Genomic DNA, 24693 nt, shown 5'->3' with positions numbered 1-24693 from the left:
GCAGGACAGCCAGGGAGGGCTGCAGGACAGCCAGGGAGTGACAGGGGCAGGACAGCCAGGGAGGGCTGCAGGACAGCCAGGGAGTGATAGGGGCAGGACAGCCAGGGAGTGACAGGGGCAGGACAGCCAGGGAGTGACAGGGGCAGGACAGCCAGGGAGTGATAGGGGCAGGACAGCCAGGGAGGGCTGCAGGACAGCCAGGGAGGACAGGGGCAGGACAGCCAGGGAGTGACAGGGGCAGGAGAGCCAGGGAGTGACAGGGGCAGGACAGCCAGGGAGTGACAGGGGCAGGAGAGCCAGGGAGTGATAGGGGCAGGACAGCCAGGGAGTGGTAGGGGCAGGACAGCCAGGGAGGGCTGCAGGACAGCCAGGGAGGGCTGCAGAGGGCTGCAGGCAGGCACAGCCCACTGCCACCTCGGCTCCTTTTCCACCCCCCCAAGGAAAGTGCTCCCCTGGCTCCGTTTGGCACAAACACTGGCTCAGGACACGCCTTTGGAGGCCACGGGGTTTGGTAAGAACCTTTGGCAACAGGGCTCGAGGCCCCAGCTCCACTTCTGGCTGGCAAAATTTATAGCAGGCATGGGGAGAAACACTGTCCTTTCAAAAACAGCCTGAGGGAAACCTTTATGAGACAGAGCTCAGCAGAAACGACTGCCACAAGGCAAGTTTCATTTTCACTTTGGGATGTGGGACAGGGAGCACCCCTGGCACTGACTGAAGGGCCTAAAACCCACACGGGGTGTTTGTGCCATGGGCTGTGGCAGTGACAGGCAAGGACAGTAAATATTCAGTAATTGAGGAGAGCCAAAGGAAACACAATGGGAAACATACTGGAAACAACAGACTAAAGTATGAAAGTCTGCAGCTGTCAGCATAAAGAAACAGCTTTGCTGTAATGTCAGAGAATCACAGAATGGTTTGGGTTGGGAGGGACCTTAAAGCTCATCCCATTCCACCCCCTGCCATGCCAGGGACACCTTCCACTGTCCCAGGTTACTCCAAGGTCTGTCCAACCTGCCCTTGGACACTTCCAGGGATCCAGGGGCAGCCCCAGCTGCTCTGGGCACCCTGTGCCAGGGCCTCACCTCCCTCCCAGGGAAGAATTCCTTCCCAGTATCTCATGAAGAAGGAAACTTTGGGCAGTGTATGTGAAATACCCTGACTCAGAGCAGCTCTGCTCTGAGACCTGGGGCAGTCCATTTCCTATAAAAATGGGAAAAAATCATGCCAGCCAGTGTATCCTATAAAACCAGAAAAGGTCAGAGACAAGACTTTGAGGTGACCGGTCCTTCCTTGCTGACAAAGCAGACACCTGCCCTGCAATCCCAACGCTCTGCAGTTTTATTTTTGGCAGATTATAATTAAAATGGCTTTTATGGCTTTAAAAAGAAGCCAGGAAGCTGCATGTTTGGTTGAAGCAGAGAGCTGTGCTCTGGCTGAGGGGACAGTGGCCTTGGCCCTGCTCCTGCCACCTGCCCACCAGCACCTCTGGGCGGCCTTGGCTCCCGAAGCGCTCTCGTTTCTCACCAGCAGGTAAGAAAGTTCTGGCTGCTAACCACTCCAGTCCCAGAGGCAGAATAAAAAGTCCTTGTTAAAACCTAGAAAAGCTTGTTTCTAACAAAATCAAATCCAAACACAGTTCCTGGGTCGATGCCTTTCTCTCAGGTTCCATCACCCATGCAACAGAACTTCCCCTACAGAGCAATTGAACTCCTCTTCCATTCCACACTTCCAGTCTTCTCAGGAGCCTTGACAAGCTATTCCTCCATTTCTTTCTTTGACATTTTTCCCTGTGCACATCCTTCCTGCCCTTCCCTTCCCTTCCCTTCCGTCGCACCCTGTTCCTCTCAGCTATTTTCGGAAGGCAAAGACATCCCGTGTCCTCAGGCCCTTCTTGCCTTCACTTCCTGGTGCAGGAGAAGACTCTTCCACCAGCCCCCCGTAGGGGCAGCTCTCGGACTCTGCGTGGTGGCCAGAGCACTCCACGGCAGGGATGAAGCCACTGTCCCACATGCCCGTCCCACACAGCTTGCAGAGGTCGTGCAGGCTGCAGGGGATGCGGGGCAGCAGGTGGAACTGGTAGAGCAGACTCCTGGCCTGGAGGGACAGAGAGGGAAAAGTCACGCTCACCCCTCACTGGGGACCAACACGCAGGGCTGGGGTGGCCTCCCACCCCGGCCTCCTGTTTGGCTGCCTGGGCTGCAGCAAAGGTGTGTCCTGCCAAACACCTGAGGGTTACCCGAGGCCCTGGGGACAGTGGCAGGTCACAGGGGCTGCCACACACACACACCACAGCTCATCCCATGGCCCCAGTCACTGCCAGCTGAAAGGGCACGGGCACCATGGCACCGACAGCTCTGGCTCCATGTCCCTGAGCAGGTTATCCAAACCAAACAAGGGTTATCCCAACCACGCTGCCACCTCCCAGGCACTCAACAGCCACCTCCTCCTGCTGCAAACCCCTCTTGCAGGCAAACAGCAGCATCCCACCCAGGCAGCCACGGGGATACAGGAGGTGCAAGGCTGAAGCAGCAGTCCCTGGGTTTCTGAATACTCTGACTCATCTCTGGAGCTTGTCCCACACGGGCACCTGGGCATTTACCTTCCTGAGTACGAGCTCCCCGTTCATGTGCATGGCCAGGTTGCTGAAATGCAGCAGCATCTGGTCAGTGGGCAGCTGCTGCTCGATGACATCGTCCCCGTAAATCACCACGATGGCCACGCAGATGAAGAGGTGGAAATAGTCTGTCTGCAACGGGAACACAGGGGCTGCTGTACAGCAGGTGGAGGCAGAGCTCTGGCTTCACCTCCCACCCTCCACAAGCGGGTCCTTGGTGAAAGATCTTGCTCCCTTCAGTTCTGCCCAATGCTGAGAATGTGAATTACTGGGGACTTCTGAACCACAGCTGAGCCTAAGGCTCTTTCCTTCACAGCACAGCAGCAAAGTCTGCACCAGTGTTTGATCCACAGAGCAGAATTTGGGGAAGATGTTTCCTGGCTGTGTAGGAGAAGCCTGAACTTCAGAGGTGGGTGTTCAGCATTTCCTGAAACACGTCCTTGTGAAGCCCAGACATCCCCAAGGAGGAGAGGCGAGCTGGGCTCCATCCTCCTGCTACACAGATAAACCTCTGCCATAATCCCAGACCTGACCGATTTTGGCGACTTTGCTGCGAAGAGCCTTTCTGGACACCCTCAGAGCTGAGGCTGAGCACTCAGCCGGGATGTGCCTCACCTGGTAGTGAGCCCAGCAGGCCTCCCACATGCGCAGCGCCTCGGCCTCCGGGAACTCCCTCTTGAAGCAGAGCAGGATCCAGCGGTGGCAGAAGAGCATCTGCAGCCCGTCCTCCCCCAGGGCACACAGGTGCTGGTGGAAGCGCGGGTGCATCAGCCGCAGCAGCTCGCGCAGGTACAGCTGCAAGGGACAGCAAGAGACAGCCGGGCTGAGGCGCTGCCTGGGGCACCCTCAGCACCCCGGGAGCTGCAGAGCTGGAGAGCTGGACAGCTCTTCTCTCTCAGCTGCCATTCCACAAGAAGGGAGGATGTAGCTGCCTCTGGAGTGCCTCAGGATCAATTCTACCCACCAGGTATTTCCATAGAATCACAGAATATCCTGAGCTGGAACTGATCCACAAGGATCACCAAAGCCCAGCTCCCGGCCCTGCACATGGCAACCCCAAGGATCACCCCAAGGGTGGCATGATTTGGCCTGCTGGACACCCCCCCAGCCCAGGAATTGGGGAGAGGAGAAGCCACGACAGGGCTGAAGGGAGCCCAGCACTCAGCCTCACCAGCTGCTTCTCCATGTCCTCATCCCGGGGGGAGCTGATGAAGATCGTGTTCTGCATCAACCCAACAAAGCACCAGAAGGTATCGGACTCATCCAGGACCTCTGCCAGGAGTGGGGCAACCAGGTCAGACATGCCCTGGGAGTAGCCAATGGCTGGGTTAAACACTGCATAGTTCAGCAAGATCCTCCTGGAGCAGAGACACAAATGCAGAAGGGACAGGTGAGGGCAGGTGACAGCATCACCTCAGGGACACAGGGCCTCATGTGAGGTGCTATAACACAGACAGGGAAACCCTGCTGCAAACCCCAGTCCTGTGGCATAAACTTCAGGAAAAGCTTTGGCATTCACAGGCAGCAAAATATAAACAGAAAATGAGAATTTTAAAAGATTAGGAGGACAGAACTGAATGGCCCATGAGAAGGGAGAGATGATGCCCAACACATCCATAAAGCTCCATGCCATGCTGTTGGATGAAACCCAACTCCTTTGAGGTCACACCTTTACAAGTCACACTGTCATGGAGCAGACTCGGGTGTGCTTGTCCTCTCCCCACCAGGAGAACCACAGACCCAAGCACCTGCCCACTGCCCTACCACAGCAGCTTTGCTGTGCCTGTGTGTGCAGGGAAGCTCAGGGATGGGAGCAGGGTTACAGGGCAGAGAAGGGAACTGCAGCAGCAGTGGGAGCACTGGGGAAGGCCTTGCTGCTGCATCCCATGGCTGCAGAGGCACGGTGGGTGCTGTGCAGCATTCCCAGGCAGCCTGGGCTGGGAACACTGAGCAGGACATGGTTGTTAGGAGACTGGAATCAGCCACTTCACCTCATGGTCTCCACATTCGGGTTGCCCTCCCCTCGGAAGAACTGGTTGCTGCGGTCGGTCCTCACGACGTCCTTGTCCACCGTGAACTGCACCTGGCGCCAGAAATCCTTCTGCTCATCTGGAGTCATGGACAGCCTGGGAACCACACAGCAACAGCACAGGGCAGCCAAGAGAGGAATGTGATTGCCACAATGAACAAAAAGCCTCATTTCAGTCTTAGTTTGCAGAGAAAAACTATTCCTGTACCGAGTTTCCTCAGCACCTGAAAAACAGACCAGCAGGTCTGCCCAGAACAGTGGATTGTCTGTCCCAGGGGATTACTGGAAGGAGCCTCCTGGGTTATAAACAGCATGACACGATGTGTTCGCTGCAATAAACACTTCAGAAGCATCAGACTCTGTTCTCCACTGCCCCTTGGAACTCAGCACACCAGAAATCACCACTCTGGTTTGATTGTCTCCTGATTATCAACAGTACTGTGCCCCTCCAGCTTCAGTGCACCCACCTCCACCTAACAGTTCTTGCATTAACAACCTTCTAGAACTACATAACCCTTCTCATCCCTTATTTTAATGCACATTTTATTCATAAAGAAATGTAAGACCCCAATTTCACCATCAGTGTTCTAACCTGAGCCTCGCCTGCGAGGTTTTCTCTGCGTGGTTCTGATGAGGCTGTTCCCAAAACCCAGGTGAGGAAATGTCTGAGCTCTGTGGCATTTGCTCCCGAGCTTCAGCAGTGCCCAGCACCTCCTTCCCCATCCCTCCTAATCCTCTACTCCAGCCTCTCCTCATGCAAAGGATGCAGAGACTGAGGTGTCACTGTGATGCCCAGCCCAAGGAAAATGAGCAGGGGAGGATGATGATGTTCTGTTACCTTTTCTCCTGGATCTCAAAGTATTCTCTCCTCTTCTGCAGCCTCAGTGCCTCTCTCTCTTCAGAGGTGGACTTGTAGCTGTAGTAGTGCAGCAGAAAGGGCCACACCTCCCCACGGATGGAAATATCAATCCCACCAAAGAAAATGGCCTGGAAGAAGGAGCAAAAGTTATGGCCGGTACAGTTTCAGCATTCCCAAAAACAGCAACAGGCAACTGCCCGCTGCTGTGCCTTGGTGCCTCTGCAGCTCTTTCCTGACAAGTGACGCCTTGATTCAAGCTCCTGCAATTTGCACATGTTTAGAGGGAAAGTGCTGGCCCTCTATTCCCAGACCAGACACAAATCAGGCTCATTTCAATGTCAATAACCACCCCCGGAGAGGCTCTATGATTAACGTGTCGTTCTCATGTCACGGCTTAATCCCAAATCCTGGAGACTGCACTGCACTGCAAACTTCTGTCTCAGGGCCCAGCCCCGTGCTCCCCTCAGCCCTGTTATTTCATACAGCAATCTCAGATCACACAATCTCAGTTCATGCAATCTCAGCTATTTCAACCATCTCAGCTCTTTCAGCAATCTCCAGTGCTCTCTGTGCCTCGGTCACACATTCTGCAAAGAGAGCAGGCGCTGGGCACTTTGGTTTATTGATTCCAAACGGCAGCAGAAGTGGGACAGCTCCTCTGTCAGAGAAATGCTCCTCCACCACAGAGCCACAGAATTGCTAGGGCTGGAAGGGACTCTGGAGATATCCAGTCCAAAGAGCCACAGAATTGCTAGGGCTGGAAGGGACTCTGCAGATATCCAGTCCAAAGGCAGGGTCACCTGCAGCAGGTGATACAGGAACATGCCCAGGTGGGAATCCAGTCCCACAGCAAGAGCTCCAGCCAAGGCTTCACTCAGGTCTCCATCCTCCCAAAAGCCCAACTCTTGTCCCTGGCAGGAACACAAACTCCTGCAGCTGCCCTGGGGACCCACACTCAGCACAGGAGAGAGCACAGAGAGCCCCTCACCTTCCTGAGCCTGTACTCACCTTCCTGAGCCTGTACTCACCTTGCTGAACCTGTACTCCTCCTCCTCAGCACAGGAGAGAACACAGAGAGCCCCTCACCTTCCTGAGCCGGTCCTCCTCCTCCTCAGCCCAGAACACAGAGAGCCCCTCACCTTCCTGAGCCTGTACTCCAATTCAGCAAAGGAGAGAACACAGAGAGCCTCTCACCTTCCTGAGCCTGTACTCCTCCTCCACCTGGCCGGCCTCGTTGAGGTGCTGCAGCCAGGCTGCCACGTCCAGGCGCCGCTGGCAGTTCTCCTCGGGGTGGGTCTCTGAGGAGGGCAGCTTGGGCCGGCGGATGGAGAACTGCATGCAGGTTTTCTCATCTGCAAGCTGCTGAGGGGGACAGCAAAGCACAGCTGCAGCAGGAGCCAGAGAGAGCAGCACAGTGTGAAACCCAGAGCAGGGAAACCACTGCATGGTTCATGTAGGATTAAGCACTGAGGAGCTGCACTTGGGAAGGTTCTGTTGGGTTTTTTTTTTGTTGCCTTTTTTTTTTTTTAATTCCAACCATTACAATAACAAGAGTGATTAGAATAATTAAAATCCACCGCGAAACAGCTTCATCTTAAAAAAAAAATAGTTTCCATTCCTCCTCCAATCTTATCCCTGACCTGAAACTGAATTAACGCTGCTTACAGCAAAACTTGCCCCTGCCAGGAATGCCTGCAATAAATTACATATGATTGGCCATATACAAAGGGATTGCTGTTAGGAGAGCGGGGAGCTGCGCTGCCAGGCTCTCTGAGGGCACTCAGGATCCCAGTGCAAGGCTGCAGCTGACATTTAATTTAAAAATCAAAGGTTGCTCAATGCAAAAAGTGAGCCCATGCGACCGTAATAAGAAAAGCAGCGGGGGGCTCTGTGGGAAGGATGGAAATTTAAAAATCACTGTTTCTAATAAGCACATACAATATCTTAAACAGATAATTAAAGAGCTCTTATCACATTTGTATGTAGATTGAACAAAATATGGCAAGATGCCTTGTCAAAACATTCTCCAAACGGAATGTTATGCGTCACAAGATGGATGAAAGGCTCTGACACCATTTCCAACCTATCTCTGCAGATTTCCAGGCACCTTCTGTGCCTAAAGGACAGCGCTGACCTGTCAGGTCCATCAAAATCACTAAGTAAATCTTCCCCCATATTCCACAGGTAGAACAGGAGAGGATGGAGACAGACAGGTCCAAGAGTCCAGTCTGCATTTCCACCCTAAACACCCAGCATCTGGCAGCTTCCTGCCTGACCTGCTGACATGAACCCAAAGCCTCATTTCCCCAACACACCAACCCGCGTGTGAAACACCTGCCTCAGGTACCTGGTCCTTGAGCTGGGTCTCAGTGCAGTACTTCCATTGCTGGAACACCTCGGACAGTTTATCCAGGCCCCCGTGGTGAAAATGGAAGATCTTGTACTGGCTCTCCCTGCTCGCCACCACCAGCTGCCCACAGGTGCACGCCTCATCACTGTGGGAACAACGGAGAGCAACCTGCAGGGGCCACCCAGCACCACGAGGGACCCTCGGGGAGAGACACCAAGCTGCCCCTTCGAACAGGGCACACAGGCAGCTTTACATCCCTGGGACTCGCTGATCCTTATGGGTCACTTCAGCTGAGACATTTTATGATTGTATGACATGGTCATAGTGACAATTTTCTCCACTTGTGCCTGGTAGCAGCACTATTTTTACCCTTCCTTCACATGAAGGAATTAAAATTTGTCTTCCCTGGAGAAAGAAACCACAGGAAGTCTGCCCCAGAAACATTAAGGCAGTACACAAAGTCAGCTCCTAGGGATGTGCAGACATGCTCACACACAGCTCTGTCCAAAGAAACAGGGAGTGAGAGCAAAAAAAAGGGAGTAAAAATGTTTTTGCAATTATTTGAAATAAATTTTGTAATAATTTGAAAGATAACTGAAGAGGCTGAGAGCAGCAAGACTCCAGAGGAGCCTGGTGAGGGGCAGGCAGAAGAAAAGGTACCATAGATAAAGATGTTTTTCATATCCCCAGGTTATTTGAAGCATTTATGGTATGACAGCTAAGAGCAACCTCTACTTTACTAAAAATAAAATCCTTTTGACTCTGTAACTGTAATTCAGAGGCTCTCCTTGGGAAGGCTGACACTGACTTTCCTGGAGACAATTGTTCTGGAAAGGCTTCCAGGTAGGATTGCAGAAATCACCTCTGCCCAGAGCCCCAGCATGGAGCATGCACAGCTCACACACAGCTCACAGAAATTCAGGATTCACACAGCTCACACACAGCTCACAGAATTCACATGATTCACACAGCTCACACAGCTCACACACAATTCACATGGTTCACATGATTCACACAGCTCACACACAATTCATGGTTCACATGATTCACACAGCTCACACACAATTCACATGATTCACACAGCTCACACACAGCTCACACACAATTCACAGAATTCACATGATTCACACAGCTCACACATGGCTCACACACAATTCTCACACAGCTCACAAAAGGATCCAGTACCTGAAGAAAAGGCGAAGGGATCTCATTTGTCCCAGGTCTACTCTGAAGACACCACACACCTGCTCGAGGGCAAATACCTTCTGCTGCTCATCCCATCTGGTGCTCTGCGTTTGCCCATTGTTCTCCTGGAACTGGGCACTGGTGTCCAGGCTGGAGGCAGAGCTGGTGGAGCAGGTCATGCGATTGTCACACGTGTCCCTGTGGGCAGAGTGGGGACAAAAACCCTGTCAGCCATGGGAGGCTGTGGGTACATGCACCAATCACAGATGCTCCATGTTAAAAACTGTTAGTCAGAGGTCTGAAACTGGCATTCATTCACCAACTAAATTATTTTTATTTAAATTAATCCCTACCATCCCAAAAAGCATCCTGGTTTTGGCCTTTTCCTAAAGTTCTTGCATGCAGAACTGGGGAGAGCCAAACTCATTGCTCAAAACACCAATTTTTGAGAAGGTAAAATGAAGAAAACCTCAGTGTCCAGCTCAGCCACTCCACACCAGGATGGGGACAGGAGGAATGAGCACATTCCAACAGCAGCATGGACCTGAGATCTCATCTGGGAAATGCCCTCTTTGACCAGTAAGATCCAAAGATGTTTCCCCTGAACTTGAGTTTCTCATTACACCTCCCGCATTCATGTCTATAAACTCCAGACAAATGGTTTCCACCTGCAATCTTGAACCTTGGCAGAGTTAGGATTGGGAAATCACACCTGAGCTCTTCAATCCACCATAAAGTAGAGAGAGCGAGCCCAACCCTTTCCCAATCCACCCCAGATCTCCAGCTTTAAATGCAAACTGAGCTCAGATTCAAAAAGCCCCCATGTCCCCACCAGCCCCCATCCCAAACGAAAACTATCAGTGCTTTGGGAATGAAGTGAATGTGAAACTGTGACCCCTTGGCTCGTAAAAAGGCCAATGCACGTGAACAATCTCGGCGAGGGCTCTGAATGGGCTCTGCTGTGAAATTGGGGTTTGCCAGACAAGGCCCAGAGCAGGTACAAAGCAGCCCCCTGCAAGGCCACTTTGTGTGGTGTTTTCTAATCCTCTTATCCAACAATGTGGGCACTGAAGGCTGGAAATCACACACTCAGCATGCACTTCACATCCGTGTGCCTCCCGCGCCCGGCTCGGGGCCTCTTCCCCAGGAGCAGCGTCCTGGGCAGCAGCAGTGCCCCGCGGGCCAGGGCAGCACATTCTGGGATTCTGGGATTCTGAGACAGGGCTCTGGACAGCCCAGGCAGCTGGGGCCATTTTCATCCCAGCCCTGCTGCAGGGTGGGACTCAGCTCCCCCAGCCCCTTCCTGCTCCCGTGGCACTGGATGTGACCAAGGCTGGCGGGCTCCAGCTAAAGGAGCAGCTTCGTGGCTCTCTGGGAAGTTCTGCTGCTCCGGTTTTTGGAAAGAAAGCAGCAAAGCAGAACTCACACCAGGCCATTTGGAGGATGAGGACTCAGAAGGGATGTGGCACCACACATCCAAAGTCACTCCAGGTTAGACACCAGGATGCCTTTGACCACAGGCACAGCTGTACACCATCCCCTGCCTTGGGGATTTTCCCGTGAAGACTGTACTGGCCTCTATGAAAAATCTCCCATTACTTTCTATAAGGTGGCAAAATGTAACACTTTCTAAAACATTGAGTATCTAACATTAACACAGATGTAACAGGAGTGCTGGTACAAGACACTTGGGCTGGACTGCCTGCTAGAAGCAGCTGGTATTTATGGAGCAACACTTCATAACAGCCACAGCTGGTTACACAGGATTTTCCTGGAAGAGATGACTCAAACCAACTCAAAGATTAAGCAGAGGCAACCCATTTTCTAAAACTCTTGCAAAGAAGAGCTGGTCAGCATGGCAAAGGAATGGGTTGGAGAATGGGTTGGTGTGAGGATCATGCAGGTCCTGGTCACAGAGGTCCACATGCCAGTTCTTCAAGAACATCATCTGAAATGACCAGCAGAAATGTCCAGAGAGCTGCCAAGAAATGAGTTACCAGTAGAGGTGGCGTTGATGCTGGGCATTCCATAGCACAGCATTTCCAGCTGCAGTTCCCTGTGCTCCAAACCCAAATCTGCCCCAGATGCAGCTCAGCCAGCTGAGACCTGCGGGCAGGAGAGGCCGGGCACAGCCCTGGCACCGGGGGAACCTCCGGAAATGCTTGTCCAAGACAAATGTTTGCAGTTCCCATCCAGCAGCGGCGACAAGCTCGCACACGCATCCCCAGCACGGCAGCCTCCTGTGTCAGGGGTGCAGCCTTGCAGGCAGCAAGGAGCACAGGGGTGAGCAGAGAGGGGAAATTCCGACCTTCTCACTGATGCAGAGGGTGAAATCTGAAAGAGACACCTGTGCCCTCCCTGCCCTTCTCAGGGGTCAATGGACACAAACATTCACACAGGACAGAGCAGCGCCTCGTGCTGGTGCTCACTGAGTCACCGGGGAAATTCGGAAAAAACCCACACTGTGTCTAAAGTTACCTTTTCCTGTACATATTGATTGAAAAAAAAATTGAAAATACTCTAATCTCTGGACTACTTTTAAATAAAATTTTAACATTGAGATCATTCTGTAGGTTAGTGACAATAAGCAGTATGATCTCTGCTAATTTTGTGGGGTTTGGGGAGTCCTCTCACCAGGCACTCAAGACAGACAAATGCAGGGGAAGAGTTTATTGTTTGCCAGACTATTCTATCTGTTGGATGAGGAATTTACCCCAGAGCACCCCATAAAAGCAGGAGCTCAAGCACTGCAATGCAAATAGCTGGAGGAACATTCCAGAGAGACTTTGGGTTGTGGGATCCAGGAAAAACAGAGCACCAGCTACGACACAGCACTGGTCAGCAAAACAACAAGTGCAGTGGGCCACGGGAATAAAAGGAACAGGGAGAAAAATCAAGGAGGATTAGAAAACCTGGGTCAGAAAACTCTGGGCCATGTTCATGTGTTCAGTTCAAGAAGGTCATGGAGGGGCTGGAGCGTGTCCAGGGAAGGGAACAGAGCTGGGAAAGGGGCTCAGCCTGGAGAAAAGGAGGTTCAGGGGGGACCTTCTCTCTCCCTGACAGAAGAGTGGGGCCAGCCAGGGGTTGGGCTCTGCTCCCAGGGAACAAGGGACAGGACAGAAGGAAACAGCCTCAAGTTGTGCCAGGGGAGGGCCAGGTTGGATATTAGGGGAAAAGTCATGGAAAGGGCTGTCAGACATTGGTACAGGCTGCCCAGGGCAGGGCTGGAGTCCCCAGCCCTGGAGGGATTTAACAGCCACGTGGATGTGGCACTTGGGGACATGTCAGTGGTGGCCCTGGCAGTGCTGGGGGAATGGTTGGACTCGATGATCTCTGAGGGCTTTTCCAACCCAAACAATTCTGTGATTCTGTGATTCCACTTCAGCCTTTTGCCCTCAGCCAAGTCCCACCACTCTTGTCCCAAAACACATCCCATTCCTGCAAGGGAGCAAGAACAGAGGCTGATGTATTTTCTCCACTCTACAATCAATTACAGCAGCCAACCATATCCACATTCCTGGAGCCTTTGCAGCCCCAAGGAGCCACCACCCCCCTCCCACCCCACGGGACCTCTCGCATGCCTTGCCGAGGAGCTCAGGTGAGACTCAGCCTGCAGCAGTGGGACCCAACTCACTGTTCCAAAGCCCTGGAACACACCCACGGCACAGAGAGAGCTGAACCCAATTATTATTTCTGTTCCAGAGACCTGCCCTGATTACCTGGGAAGCCAATTTCAGCAACAAAGACCTAATAACTCATTTTACGATGCGATGTGACAAATATAATTACAAGAGAGAAAGGGGCTGAAGGCTGCAGCCATGGTGTGGCAGTTACCCAAGCTGTCAGCGTGCACCACCTGATTCCCAGCGAGCCTCCTGCCAGAGCAAAGCCCTGCTGCTGGAGCTGCCTCTCCATCAGTCACTAATAACAGCTCCCACAGCCCCAGCATTCCTGCACGCCGGCTTGGGACCATCATTTACAGACAATGAGTATCATCATAATGTATGAGCATCCATGTAATGGGAATTACATGCCCCTTTTCCTCCCCAGGGGTTAGCATTTCTCTGTTTCTCCACTATTCCCCACAGGCACTGACCTTCTGGGTTCCTCTTCTTCCCAGCAAGGTGAAACAGCTCCTGGCAGCATCAGCTGCTAAGACAGACAGCTTCAAACAAATAATCTGCCAATAAAAGTTCAAAGCTATCCTGAAATGCCTAAAAATTTAGTGCAGTGGCTGTACAGAGTAAGGTAATATTGAGTATCTGGAACCCAAATCCATTGTTCTGATAAAAAAGTGTCCTTGACAATATACATATATTATAGACTGAAACGTGCTGAATTCAGTGACACAAAAGACATGCAAAGGAAACCAGATTGGTAATTTAGGATTAAGAAAGAGATGTTGAAATGTGTCTGCTTGCTCTGCAGAGCAGGGCTGGAAGGACACTCACAGGACAGCACCAGCTTCCCACGGAGTGTGGCACACAGAGCCAGCCACAGACAGGGAAATGCTGCTGTGTCACACTCTGACCAGCACAGATGAGTAACCGGGTTAAGAACTGTGTTAAAGCCACCCTTTGGCTGAAAACATTTGGAACTTGAAGTTTCTGTGCCTCAGAGAACCCAAACTGATTTCCACTGACCACGGTGACCAGGGAACAAGGTGTTAGATAGCTGGGATTTAGAAAGCCTAGCCAGGATTTCTAAAATGAAATGTCAAAGCATCCTCACGTGGAAGCATTTCTATACATCCTCAAACACGTGGGAAACAAATCCAACAATTCCTCCTATTCGTTGGGGAAACCTGGGAAAAACTACTCAGGCTGTTACAGTACAAAGTACACGGATGTCAACATGGACTTTCCAAGAGCTTGTTCCACAGGCTTTCCATTGATCTGTTTGCTTTCAAAACATAAATTTCCCCACGTTGAACGGCACTAAATGCTATTTAGTAGCTAATTAACTTTCTGTGCTGAAAACCTCCTGTAATTGCACTTCTTTCACCTTTTGGAGCCCGTGTCCCCCGGGGAACCCAAGCTGTCCTACGGCATTTGTTCTGCTCATTTCTATCTCCCAGGCACAAGTTCCTCCCTGACACCGGGCTGCCAATCACGGCGGCAGAGGTCACTGGAGACCAAATTAGGAGCACTCTGCCTCTGACAAACTTGCTTCGCTTAGCTCGCTGTAAAGGGAAAATAAACAGTTACGAAAAATAATTGTATCCTTTCAAGCAGGGCACCGGGAAGCAGATCCAAGCGCTTGTCCAAGTCAGCGCATTGTTGTTAGTCACTCCTCGCATTCCTGTTATTAACAACACCCGAGGAACAGGCTGTTTACATCCAGAAGTGCTGGAGTCCTCCCTCCCCTCGGACCGAGCAGAGGGTCCCTGGCCAGAGCCGTGTTCAGGGACTCCTCAGGCACCCTCTGACCTTGGGCTGAACCAGCAAGTTCACCGTCAGGGACGGGGCTGGGAATTAACAACAGCTCTGCCAACGCCAGCCTGACAAACAAACCACTGCGCCACGGCGAGGGACTCGGGAAACCCGATTATGCAGCTCTGCCTTCTGACGGGCGTAATTGGTTTGTCCTTGAGAAATAAAGATCAAACCGATTTGTTCTGCTTTACGGGGCCACGGCAATCCGTGTTCCCAGTGCCCTGCCCGCCTTCCCAGAGCTTCCCAGCACCTGGCACAGGTGGAACATGGGTTTCCATCCCAGACACTGGTGACAGCAGCGGCCAGGGCACCCACCATCCTGCCCCACACCTGAGAGGGGTGAAAGCCTCCCCACACTGGGGGCTTTGTTACTCCTCATTCATCCCTCCAAGCCCTCGAGGCCGGAGGGGAAGCTGAGCCATTCCAGCCAGCAAGGGGGCATTAGGAAAACAGCCCCACGGCCTCCAAAGGGTCCCCCCAGTGCTGGAGTTAAAGCAAAAGGAAAACAAAACAAACCCAGAGTCCTTGAGTTCATTATTTTGAATGTAAATGGCAAAAAAATAAGGAGAAGTCTGTAGTGAAGTAATGGGTGTTTAAATCTCTTTTCCCCAAAGCCTGGAATGTGATACACATCTAGCTCCAGCTAGGAGACAAACAATCTGCCTTCACAGCTGACACTTCCACAGGTGTAGCTGCTCAGGTAAACCCAAGCGAGGTTTTTCTGGTTTTCTCTGTGACTTCTTGCTGCAGGGAGAGAGAAGGCAGAGAATGAGTGGTTTGATGCTTAGGAATAAAATACACACAGCTCCGAGCAGCCAAACACAACAAATCACTCAGAGCGAGTGGACACTGCTCAAGGATGCAAATGTTACCTTCACTTTAAGGGAGGAAAATGTTCCAGAAGCTCAGCGCTGGATTTTTACAAACTGTACAGAGAAGGGGCACCTCATGCCTGGGCTTACACTCATTAATAAATCAATCGAAATGCAACACTTTAAAAAAAGAAATTCCTTAGATGGAAAAAGTGATTTCTCAGCAAAGCCCGAAAAAGAATGTTTGCTTTTCAGCCCATTCCAGTCTGGAGAAGGAGACCTTTCTTCTCCATGTTTATTTTATTTTTAAAATCAATGGATTATTTTGCTTTTTTTTCCTTTCAGTTCAATCCATGCAAAAATAAAATTCTCCCCTAATTATGCTAATTATAATCAAGCCTTCAAACCGCCGCTCCCTTGGAAGACCTGCCGATTACCTTTGTTCTGATATTCCTGGCTCTGAGCAGCGAACTGGGATTTTCAGGGGGACATTTTAGTGGCAAAGTTAACCAACTCCCCGGACCCTGCTGCTGCCCCAGCGTGAGCTGAGCCGGCACCACCCAGGGAGGATTTCACTGTTTCCACAAGACAATGCAGATTTCCCAAGGGAAGAGCTTGCTTCAAGTAGCAGAAAAGGGAGAGGAAAGAGGAGCGCTGCCTAAAAGCATGTTCCAGAGTTATTGTAAATGCCTAATGCTGGCATAATTGCGAGGCCCGAGCCAAGGAGACAGAGGCCGTGCAGATTTATTTGCATATACTGTGGCGCTTTGGAGGGGACATGCTCTTTATTTTGATTCACTTAACGCAATTCTTCCCTCACAAAGCTGTGGATACCTGCCAGTGCCATTTATCTCTGCTCTCCATTCAGATTTCTGGGCGTTGCGATTGTATAAATAAATAACAGAAGAAATGCAAGAATATCCAGGGAAAAGGTGAAAGCAGCCCTGGGGAGAAGGACCGGGGGGTGCTGGTCATTCCCTGGCTGTGTGTGCTGGAACCAGAACCCCCTGAGCCTGGGCTGAGCCCAGCGTGGGCAGCAGGGCCAGGGATTGTCCCCTCTGCCCCTCAGGTGAGACCCCACCTGCAGAGCTGCCCCAGCACGGGCAGGAGCTGGAGCTGCTGCAGAGCCCAGGGAGGCTCCAGGATGATGCCAGGGATGGAGCAGCTCTGCTGGGAGGAGAGGCTGGCACAGCTGGCACTGCTCACCTGGGCAGGAGAAGCTTTGGGGTGAGCTCAGTGTGGCCTCAGAGAGGCGGGCACAGCTGGCACAGCTGGCATTGCTCACCTGGGCAGGAGAAGCTTTGGGGTGAGCTCAGTGTGGCCTCAGAGAGGCGGGCACAGCTGGCACAGCTGGCATTGCTCACCTGGGCAGGAGAAGCTTTGGGGTGAGCTCAGGGTGGCCTTGCAGGGCCTGAAGGGGCTGACAAGAAATGTGGAAAGTCAATTTCCAAGGGATGGAGTGCCAGGACAGAGGGGATTGGTTTCAAACTCAGAGTAGATTTAGATCAGATATTAGGAAGGAATCCTTCCCTGTGAGGGTAGGCAGGCCCTGGCACAGGTGCCCAGAGCAGCTGGGGCTGCCCCTGGATCCCTGGCAGTGCCCAAGCCCGGCTGGACATTGGGGCTGGGAGCAGCCTGGGACAGTGGAAGGTGTCCCTGCCATGGCAGGGGTGGCACTGGATGGCACGGATGGGGTTTAATGTCCCTTTGCAGCCAAACCAAGGCACGGCTCCGGGATCTCCCGCCTGGGCCGCGCTGAGGGGAGCGGGGGCAGCGCCGGGGGTCCCGGGGGGCACCGCTGGGCACAGCGCGCCCCCTGGCGGCCCCGCCGCGCCACCGACCGGCCCCGGGCCCGATCGGAACACGGCCACGGTCACAGGCACGGGCACGGGCACGGTCACAGGCCACGGTCACAGGCCACGGGCCATGGGCATGGGCATCGACCACGGTCACAGGCACCGGCCGCAGTCATGGCTGGAGGCACTGGTCACGGCCACGGTCATGGTCACAGGCACAGGCCGCAGTAGCGACCCACAGTCACGAAAAAGCCACGGCAGCCACAATCCACGGCTCCACAGAAAGCCCCCACGGGCCTGCCCACGGGGTTCAGGCCTTCCCCAGCGTCCTGAGCAGACCGGAACCATGCCCGGTGTCCCAGAGCCCCAGGGGCATAGGGGACCCTCCGTGTCCCCTCCTGGCTCCCGCTGCCTGCCCTGGGGTCTCCCTCCTGGGGACCACCCCTGTCAGTCCCTCCCCGACATCCCAAATAAAGAGCCTCACGGACCCCTCAGCCGCAATTCCCGATCCCAAGTTAGCTGTCACTGTTTTCTTCCAACAAAATCTGGCAGCAACCCAACAGAGGGAAGAAACAAACCTGCTATAATTAATGTTCTTGCTGTTCAAATATTTATATAAAGCAAGATAGAGCCGTATGCCTCTGCAATCTCTTGGATCTGTCCAACCTTCTCAGCTTTGCAGCCAGGAACAATTTTAATTGATTACACAGTGCTGCTGATGGCTCAGGCCAGCTCCCCTTCCCAGTGCCTGGCTGCACACAGACCTCTGCCTTAGGGAAGCTTACACTGACCCCAAAACACATACAGAAGAGATCAAGGACTATCCTTCTGATGGAAGAAGGATTTGTGGATGCTTTTGCCCGGGCATGGGTTTGGGTACAAATGGAATTATGAGCTTCATTGTCTTACATCATAAGTGGCACCAGTTCAGGCAAGTCCTGGGGAATTGAAGCCTGGACCAGGTACCCACCTCGTTCCTCCCCAGGGCTGAATTAATTCAAAACTGAGATGCTGCAAGAAGTTACAGGAGATTTTAAAGTCTGTGACCAATTCCCCTGGTTCCAATATAATCACTTCTGTTACAACAGCAATGAATTCCCAATCTCTTGATGACTCCAGAGCTCCTGCCAGTTGACTCTAATTTCAGCTCATTTCCCTTATAATTTTGCCTCCTGTTTTTGCTGCAGAGGTCGGAACGGCTCTCAGCCCTTCAGGTGAGCTGCCAAAACAAGATGATGCAATGGCTGTGCTGCTCCCACCGGCTCCTGGAGCAGCTCATTTACTGATGAGCTCCTGGGAAGCGGCTTAACAACAGGATGTGCAACACATCCGTAAAAATTGCATCAGCTGCGACGCCAGAGGAGTTTTTCCCTGTGCTGTGAGCTTTGTCTGGGCTGTCTGTGATCGATCTGCCACATGAATTCATGTCTGCTGAAGAACATGAGAACTCACCAGCACCCAGATCCATTATGCCAGTGTTGCGTTATTTTTATTACTGCCTGCTAAAACAATCGATGTCCATGAAAGACGTTTCCTTCCTGCATTGATTCCACCTTGACCACGTCGCTTCTGCCCGTCCTTTGCAGCCTGAGCTGTGGGAGCACTGCTGGCCTCTGTCCCAGCACCTGTGGGGCTGCTCATGGAGCCCCAGCCTCGGGCCAGATGTTGCCCCAAGCTCCACTCATACAATTCCAACACTTAGGCTCCTCAGTCCAAATTTTGACTGTATTGGCCAACACCCCAAGGTGAAGTCAGTGAAGGAACCAATACCAGCGTGTGCATCTCCTCTTCAGCACTGCTGTGGTGCTTGTCAGGTACCAGCAATCGCAGTTGAGGAGTGAAAAGCCCCCTGAGCACCCATGAAAGTTCCTGCTATCCAGGGATCACTCTGGCACAGCACAAACCCCACCCCAAACCAAACCCCACTCACAGAGCACTAAGTGCTTCCAGAACCGACTGTATAGATCTGATGTCATGGCCAGTTCAATAACTCCAGCAGCATCAGTGGATGGACATTACAGAAGTGTCAGATGCTGTTTGGTTGTCTGGATGTAACAAAAGCCTTTTAGTTTCAATTTACTGCTGGGGAAAATGGAAGCAGAGGAATTTCCCAAGGCAGCAGCAAGCCAGAGCTGGGCACAGAGAGCAGCTGCCCTGAACTCGTGTCCTTCAGGCCACAAGGCAAACATTTCCTGACAGCCAACAGGGGACAGGGGAGGGAAGGGATAGAATGGAATGATTTTATCTCCAGAATCCCTCCTTTTCCACAGAAACTCACACCCTGACAAAGCTGCCATCAGTGCAGGTTTTCCCCACACCAGCTGCCTCCTGCAGAACCACGTGCTGGGAGCACTAAGGGTTAAGAAGGACACAAACCCCAGGACAGTAAGGCCACCTTTCCTTGAGGGATGAGGGCACCCTGCAGGAGGTGCCAGGCTGGATTAAAGAGAGAAGCAGGAGTGTGCATGCTGGTGCTGGGACACTCCCACTGCTCCCAGCCCAGGAATTGTGTAAATGGGAGGAGGATGCATCAATCGCTGCGTGGGACCCCTGGCAGCCTGTCAAACTGAGAAGCAAAGAGGGGAAAATAACAATGGATACGTTTTTATTTCCTTATGTTCCACCAGGCGAGTTGGTGACTTGCAACTGCCTTACTCGTTGTGCAACTCCAGGGCTCCCCAGCCCACCTCCCTCCCTCCTCCTGCACACTCTGCAGCGTCTGTGGCTCCCTCATGGCCAGGCCACCTCCTCAGGGACATTCCAAGAGGCAGATGGGACTCGTGACTCCTGGTCACACATGAGTTCTATCAAGCAGCTCGCTGAGCCCCTGCTCTCATCTGATCCAAGTGTACCTGTGCATCCCAATTCTTCCACAGTGACCCCATTCTCCATCTCTGAGGATATCTAATCACACGGGAAGCTGGCTGGACTGAAATGCAACGTACCTCAGGCAAGAGCAGAGCTGTCTTTGCAGCAACTCCCCAGAGCAGAGGGAAACAACCAGAAACAGTCGTTCCTCCCGGCAGAGAGGAGGTGGTGACTGGGAGGTGGGGAGGGAAGAGAGCTCAAACAATCCGCCAGCAGCACAAACTTTGTTCCCACTCCAATTCTGGCTCAGAGGGGAAGCAGCCAGCAGAAAAACCCAAACCAAAACAAACCCTTGAGAAACAAGGAAGCTGTTCCCATGTTTGTAGTGACTTCTGAAACAGCATCTCCTGTCCCCCAAAATGCTGAGATGAAAGCAGGAAATATGAGATGCTTTTTGACCAGACTTTTGCAAAGGATTCTATGCAAAATCTCCCACTCAACAGCTTGTGAGATCCTGCAGATTCCATGGAAGGCGGCTCAATGGGGAAGAACAAATTGGCACAAAAAACGCACACACTGGACAAAACCCTTTCAAGTCAAAAGTCCCAAACAACAAAAGCTCTGTTTTGTTAATCTGCTGCCAATTATGAGTGTCATGTGCACTGTGTGAGGCTTCAGACTGGCAGCACAGGAGTTAAAAAGGAAGCAAAAAAGGCAGAAGCAAGCAGGCTGTGTGTGCAGAGCCGGCTCTGCCTGGCTGGAGCTGTCTGGGCTCCGGCAGCAGTGAGGAAGAGCCGGCAGAGGGCAGGGAAATACCGCAGGAATTCACAGACAAGGCTCAGAAGATGCAAAAAACCATTATTTCCTTCCTTCCCTGACACTATTTGCAGCTCAGAGCAGAAGTGTTGCAGCACAGTTAAACCACAACACTCCTGACTCACTGCACGCTGCGTGGGACCCTCCTGCACCAGCTCCTTGTGGGACAATCCAAGCCCACAGCATTCCTGGGACAGCACGGGAGCAGTCTAAGCCCACAGCATTCCTGGGACAGCACGGGAGCAGTCCAAGCCCACAGCATTCCTGGGACAGCACGTGGGCTGTGGCCCACGCCAGGACTGGGGTTTCCCCAGGATGAGCTCAGCCTCCTGCTTTTCAGCAGCCAGGATGTTATTCCAAACGTGTCCATCACTCTTCCCACTTCCCACCACTACAGTGGGGTAACACCACATTCCTGAGCCCTGAGCTTCACAATCCCTCCATGAGGACAGAAGATGCCAGGCTATGCACATTTCATTCCTGCTCATTGGGGTTTCTCTCACCCACTGATCTGGCAAAGGCTGGACTTTATTATTTGGGATGGGATGGGATGGGATGGGATGGGATGGGATGGGATGGGATGGGATGGGACAGCCACCACTCACCCCACTGCACAGGTGCTGCAGAGCTCAAGCCCAGCAAACCCTGGGCACATCCTGAATGCAAAGCTGATACAAAGTCTGACATCACCTCACAGAAGGGTTTTAAAATATCCAGAGAGAACTGAATCCATTAGAATACTTTCCCACAAGCCTCGTTCTTACTGGCATTCTCTGGGCTGGAGATCAGCCCACAAAATAGAGGCAGAACCTCTTCAACTGTCAGTGCAGGCTGTGCATTGCTGACATGCACAAAGCAGAACTCGTTTCTCCTCATTTCAGGTGTAGTTTCAAAGTTGAGTTGTAGCCTAAAACTCATCCCCATGGTGCTTCAGGAAGGCATCACATCCATCCTCCCTGAGATGGGAATGAGTAACACACCAACAGGGCAGGGCCCAGAAAGTCAGAACCACTGGGTACGGAAAGAGGGGGTTGTACAGGTGCCCTCCTGCTCCTTATTCCCTCGCCAAGGCGCCCTCTTTCCCCCTGTGGCGTTTACTGCAGGTGACACTGAGAAGCGCTGACTGAAATACCCAGGTTAGACATGCAAGAATGAATGTTTATCTGTCTGAAGTTGGACCACGTTCTGAACTTCAGCAAAACAAGCTCCCACACGCAGGTTTCGTGTCAACACAGGGCCTGGAGGGGTGCCCACGGCTCAGGAAGTCAGCAGGGCCCTTTGATGTGGCTCTGCACGAGAAGCAACAAGCTCAGATCCTCAGCAGAGCCAATTAGGCCAACAAAGGACCCGTTTAATTTAGCAATGCTGCTTCCAGGGTTCAAGACAGTTCACCTGAGAGGACGTACATAGCCCTGATGTTTGGGGCCAGGGTTCACTAAGCAGAAGCAGAACTGGCTGGCAGTTTCCTGTAAACTCCATAGGAGTCTGAAGCAAGACAGGGCGTTGAGCTCAATGCCACTGTGAAGTTTCTCAACCCCCTTCAGCACCTCCCAGCACCCAGAGGAAGGATGCACTCACCTGCTTTCACTGTCCATGAACACGGAGCTGCTGCTTTTCCCCAGGGCTTCACTGATGGGAGAGAGGCAGAAGGGGGAAGAGAAGGCATCAGAATCAGAGTCAAAAGTGCTGTCCCTGCTCGCATCGTCAGCAGACAGCTCCAGGGAGCCCTCGTCCTCCCTGCAGTCCAGGCCCTCCTCCGTGCCCTCGGACCTGCAGTGCTCCTCCTGGGAGCTGACCGTGGACGGGGTGCCCGAGTCGCTGCGGGGCGGCTGCGGGGCCGGGCGGGCGCCACTCTGCGACAGCTTCTCCCCCTCCGAGGGGGGCACGCCGTCCCTCGGGGGCTGGGACACCGTGAGCCCCTCCGGGTCCCCCCCGGGGCCCGGCGCCCCTCTGTGCTGCGGGGGGGACGCGGTGCCCAGGGCCTGGGCGTGGCGGCCGCGCTTGCGGGGCGCCTTGCGCACCGGGGAGCCCTCGGGGGTGACGTAGCGCAGCGCCTCCTCATCCTGCCGCTGGATGCGGGAGTTGGGCACCCAGGCCAGCATCAGCGTGGCTCCCAGCAGCTCGTCCTTCTCCATGTACAAGCACAGGTAGCCTGAGAGAGACACAGCAGCACCGGTTGGGATGTGGAGCTGTTGTAAGGGAACTGCATTGCTCTGAAATTTCCCCTTCCCCATCTCTCTCCATCCCTGGAAATGTTCAAGGCCAAGCTGGGTGAGGCTCTGAGCAGCCTGGTTTGCTGAAAGGTGCTCGTGGCACGGAGGATCCTTAGGGTCCTCCCTTTTCAGGAGATTCCCCCCTAACCCAAACCATTCCATGACTCCTGCTGCTTCACTACCACTCCACATGGGCAAAACAAACCCTTCAATTTACCAGGACACAATTCTGTTGAAGGAATTGTGGAGTGCTCAGCATTATTCAGTATTTGCAAATCATTTCAAGCCTGCATGTGGCTTTTGAACAGTCTGAATTCCCTCTGGCCTAAATGAGCACAGAAATGACATGCAAATACTTGGACTTCCTGGACAGATTTACTAATCAAGAGTAAATCATAAAATATGTTCCCACATGAAAAAGTTCTACTGTTTCTTAGTTAAACAGTTTCAAGTGCCAGCTGAACATTGATTTCTCAAGAATATTTACCTTAGTGTAGCTGAAGGGCTACAGTATTTATGGGAAGCCAGTGTAAAAAGAAGACACCCACACCAAAAGGAAAGCAAGGGTCAGTGCTCAGAGAATAATTCGTTTTGTGAAGCTAAGCCAAGAGCCACAGGTCTTTGATGAGAACATGAAAGAGCACAGGAACAGATGAGAATAAAAGGACAGAGCAGGATTTATCCTCATTTACTCCAGTGCATGCAGCCACAATCAGGCTTTTTGGATCTTCCCTTTACCAGTGCCTGCCGAGGCCACTCCAGCAATGACAGCTACAAGAGGAGACTTGGATTTCCTGAACAATTCAGGGATGTGAACGAGCAACAGAAGTTACTGTCCTCACATGACAACTTCTGACTGCTCAAAAGGACTTACTAAACCACTAAATCCATGCTGGACCATTGGAGAAAGGAGCAATATCACTAATCTTCCTACTAAAAGGAGAGTTGATGGATCAGCTTGTGGATGGCTTTCCTGAGCCTTCCCTCACTGGCACCTCTTCATTTCTTAGAGCCCAGCGTGTAGAACTTGACAGGAGAGAGGAAAAGAGAGAATGGGCAGGGTTTTCCCATCACCTGGGTGGTGCTCGCCGCAGCCCTGCAGCAGCTCGGGGGGGTGCACACAGACATTGTTCTTGGAGTAGATGATCTCCCCATCGAGCAGGGAGCAGGAGCCGCCCGCAGTCAGGGTCAGGAGGTCGGACGCTCTCGAGGAGGCTCGACGGAGGAGTCGCCCCAGAGACATCGCCAGGGAAATGTTTCCATCATCTGTCAGCTCTAGTCAGGAGCCAGATTCAGAAGATCTGCCAAGAAGGAGGAAAAACCAGTGTGAGAACCAAAATAACGGCAGCTCAGCACGTGCCACCCACTGGCTGAGGACAAGTCTCCCATCAATCCACACCTCGGGCAAGAGCCCACCGATGCTGTGGGTCTGGATATCACCTTCATGCCCCAAAGGTGCTCAGGCACAGAATCCCAGGGCATTTGTCTCTGCCATGAAGAAACATGAAGGCAGCAAAACGCCACATGTTAACAGTTACTGTGGGAGGAGGCAGAACAGCAATGCTGCGCACTGAAATCCCCGCCGAGGGAACAGCTCAGCCTGGGGATGTGCCTGAGGTGTCACTGACCCGGGGATGTCACACAGCCAGAGCTGATCCCAGAGGTTCCTTCAGCACAGAAATGGCTGAGCCCACAGCACTGAAACGTGGGGCTGCTGCTCCAGCCACGGCATCTCCAAAAACAACATCAATCAAACCCACTTCATCTCCTGCT

General features: G+C 52.7%; 1 protein-coding gene across 3 annotated transcripts in view; it reads right to left on the bottom strand.

Annotated features, from left to right (window-relative positions):
• Window positions 1-346: 346 nt before the first annotated feature.
• TBC1D16 (TBC1 domain family member 16) overlaps window positions 347-24693 on the bottom strand; it is a 29825-nt gene continuing 5478 nt past the window's right edge. The window contains exons 2-13 of one of the 3 annotated variants that reach the window (XM_030962295.1): window positions 23995-24221; window positions 22478-22859; window positions 22286-22336; window positions 9041-9238; window positions 7853-8000; window positions 6700-6867; window positions 5485-5633; window positions 4609-4743; window positions 3789-3975; window positions 3233-3412; window positions 2603-2749; window positions 347-2097 (exon numbers count right to left, since the gene is read on the bottom strand). In XM_030962295.1, coding sequence (XP_030818155.1) covers window positions 1852-2097; window positions 2603-2749; window positions 3233-3412; window positions 3789-3975; window positions 4609-4743; window positions 5485-5633; window positions 6700-6867; window positions 7853-8000; window positions 9041-9238; window positions 22286-22336; window positions 22478-22859; window positions 23995-24163 — 2160 coding nt within the window. In that variant the 5' untranslated portion in view covers window positions 24164-24221 and the 3' untranslated portion in view covers window positions 347-1851. Of the gene's footprint in view, window positions 2098-2602; window positions 2750-3232; window positions 3413-3788; window positions 3976-4608; window positions 4744-5484; window positions 5634-6699; window positions 6868-7852; window positions 8001-9040; window positions 9239-22285; window positions 22860-23994; window positions 24222-24693 lie in introns of all 3 variants that reach the window. The other 2 variants (XM_030962293.1, XM_030962294.1) reach the window with 2 other exon arrangements.

This window comes from Camarhynchus parvulus, chromosome 18, assembly GCF_901933205.1.
Source record: "Camarhynchus parvulus chromosome 18, STF_HiC, whole genome shotgun sequence".
In the NCBI taxonomy this organism is placed as follows: Eukaryota; Metazoa; Chordata; class Aves; order Passeriformes; family Thraupidae; genus Camarhynchus; species Camarhynchus parvulus.
The sequence above is the reverse complement of the archived record's forward strand: the minus strand, read 5'-3'. Positions and strand labels throughout refer to the sequence as shown.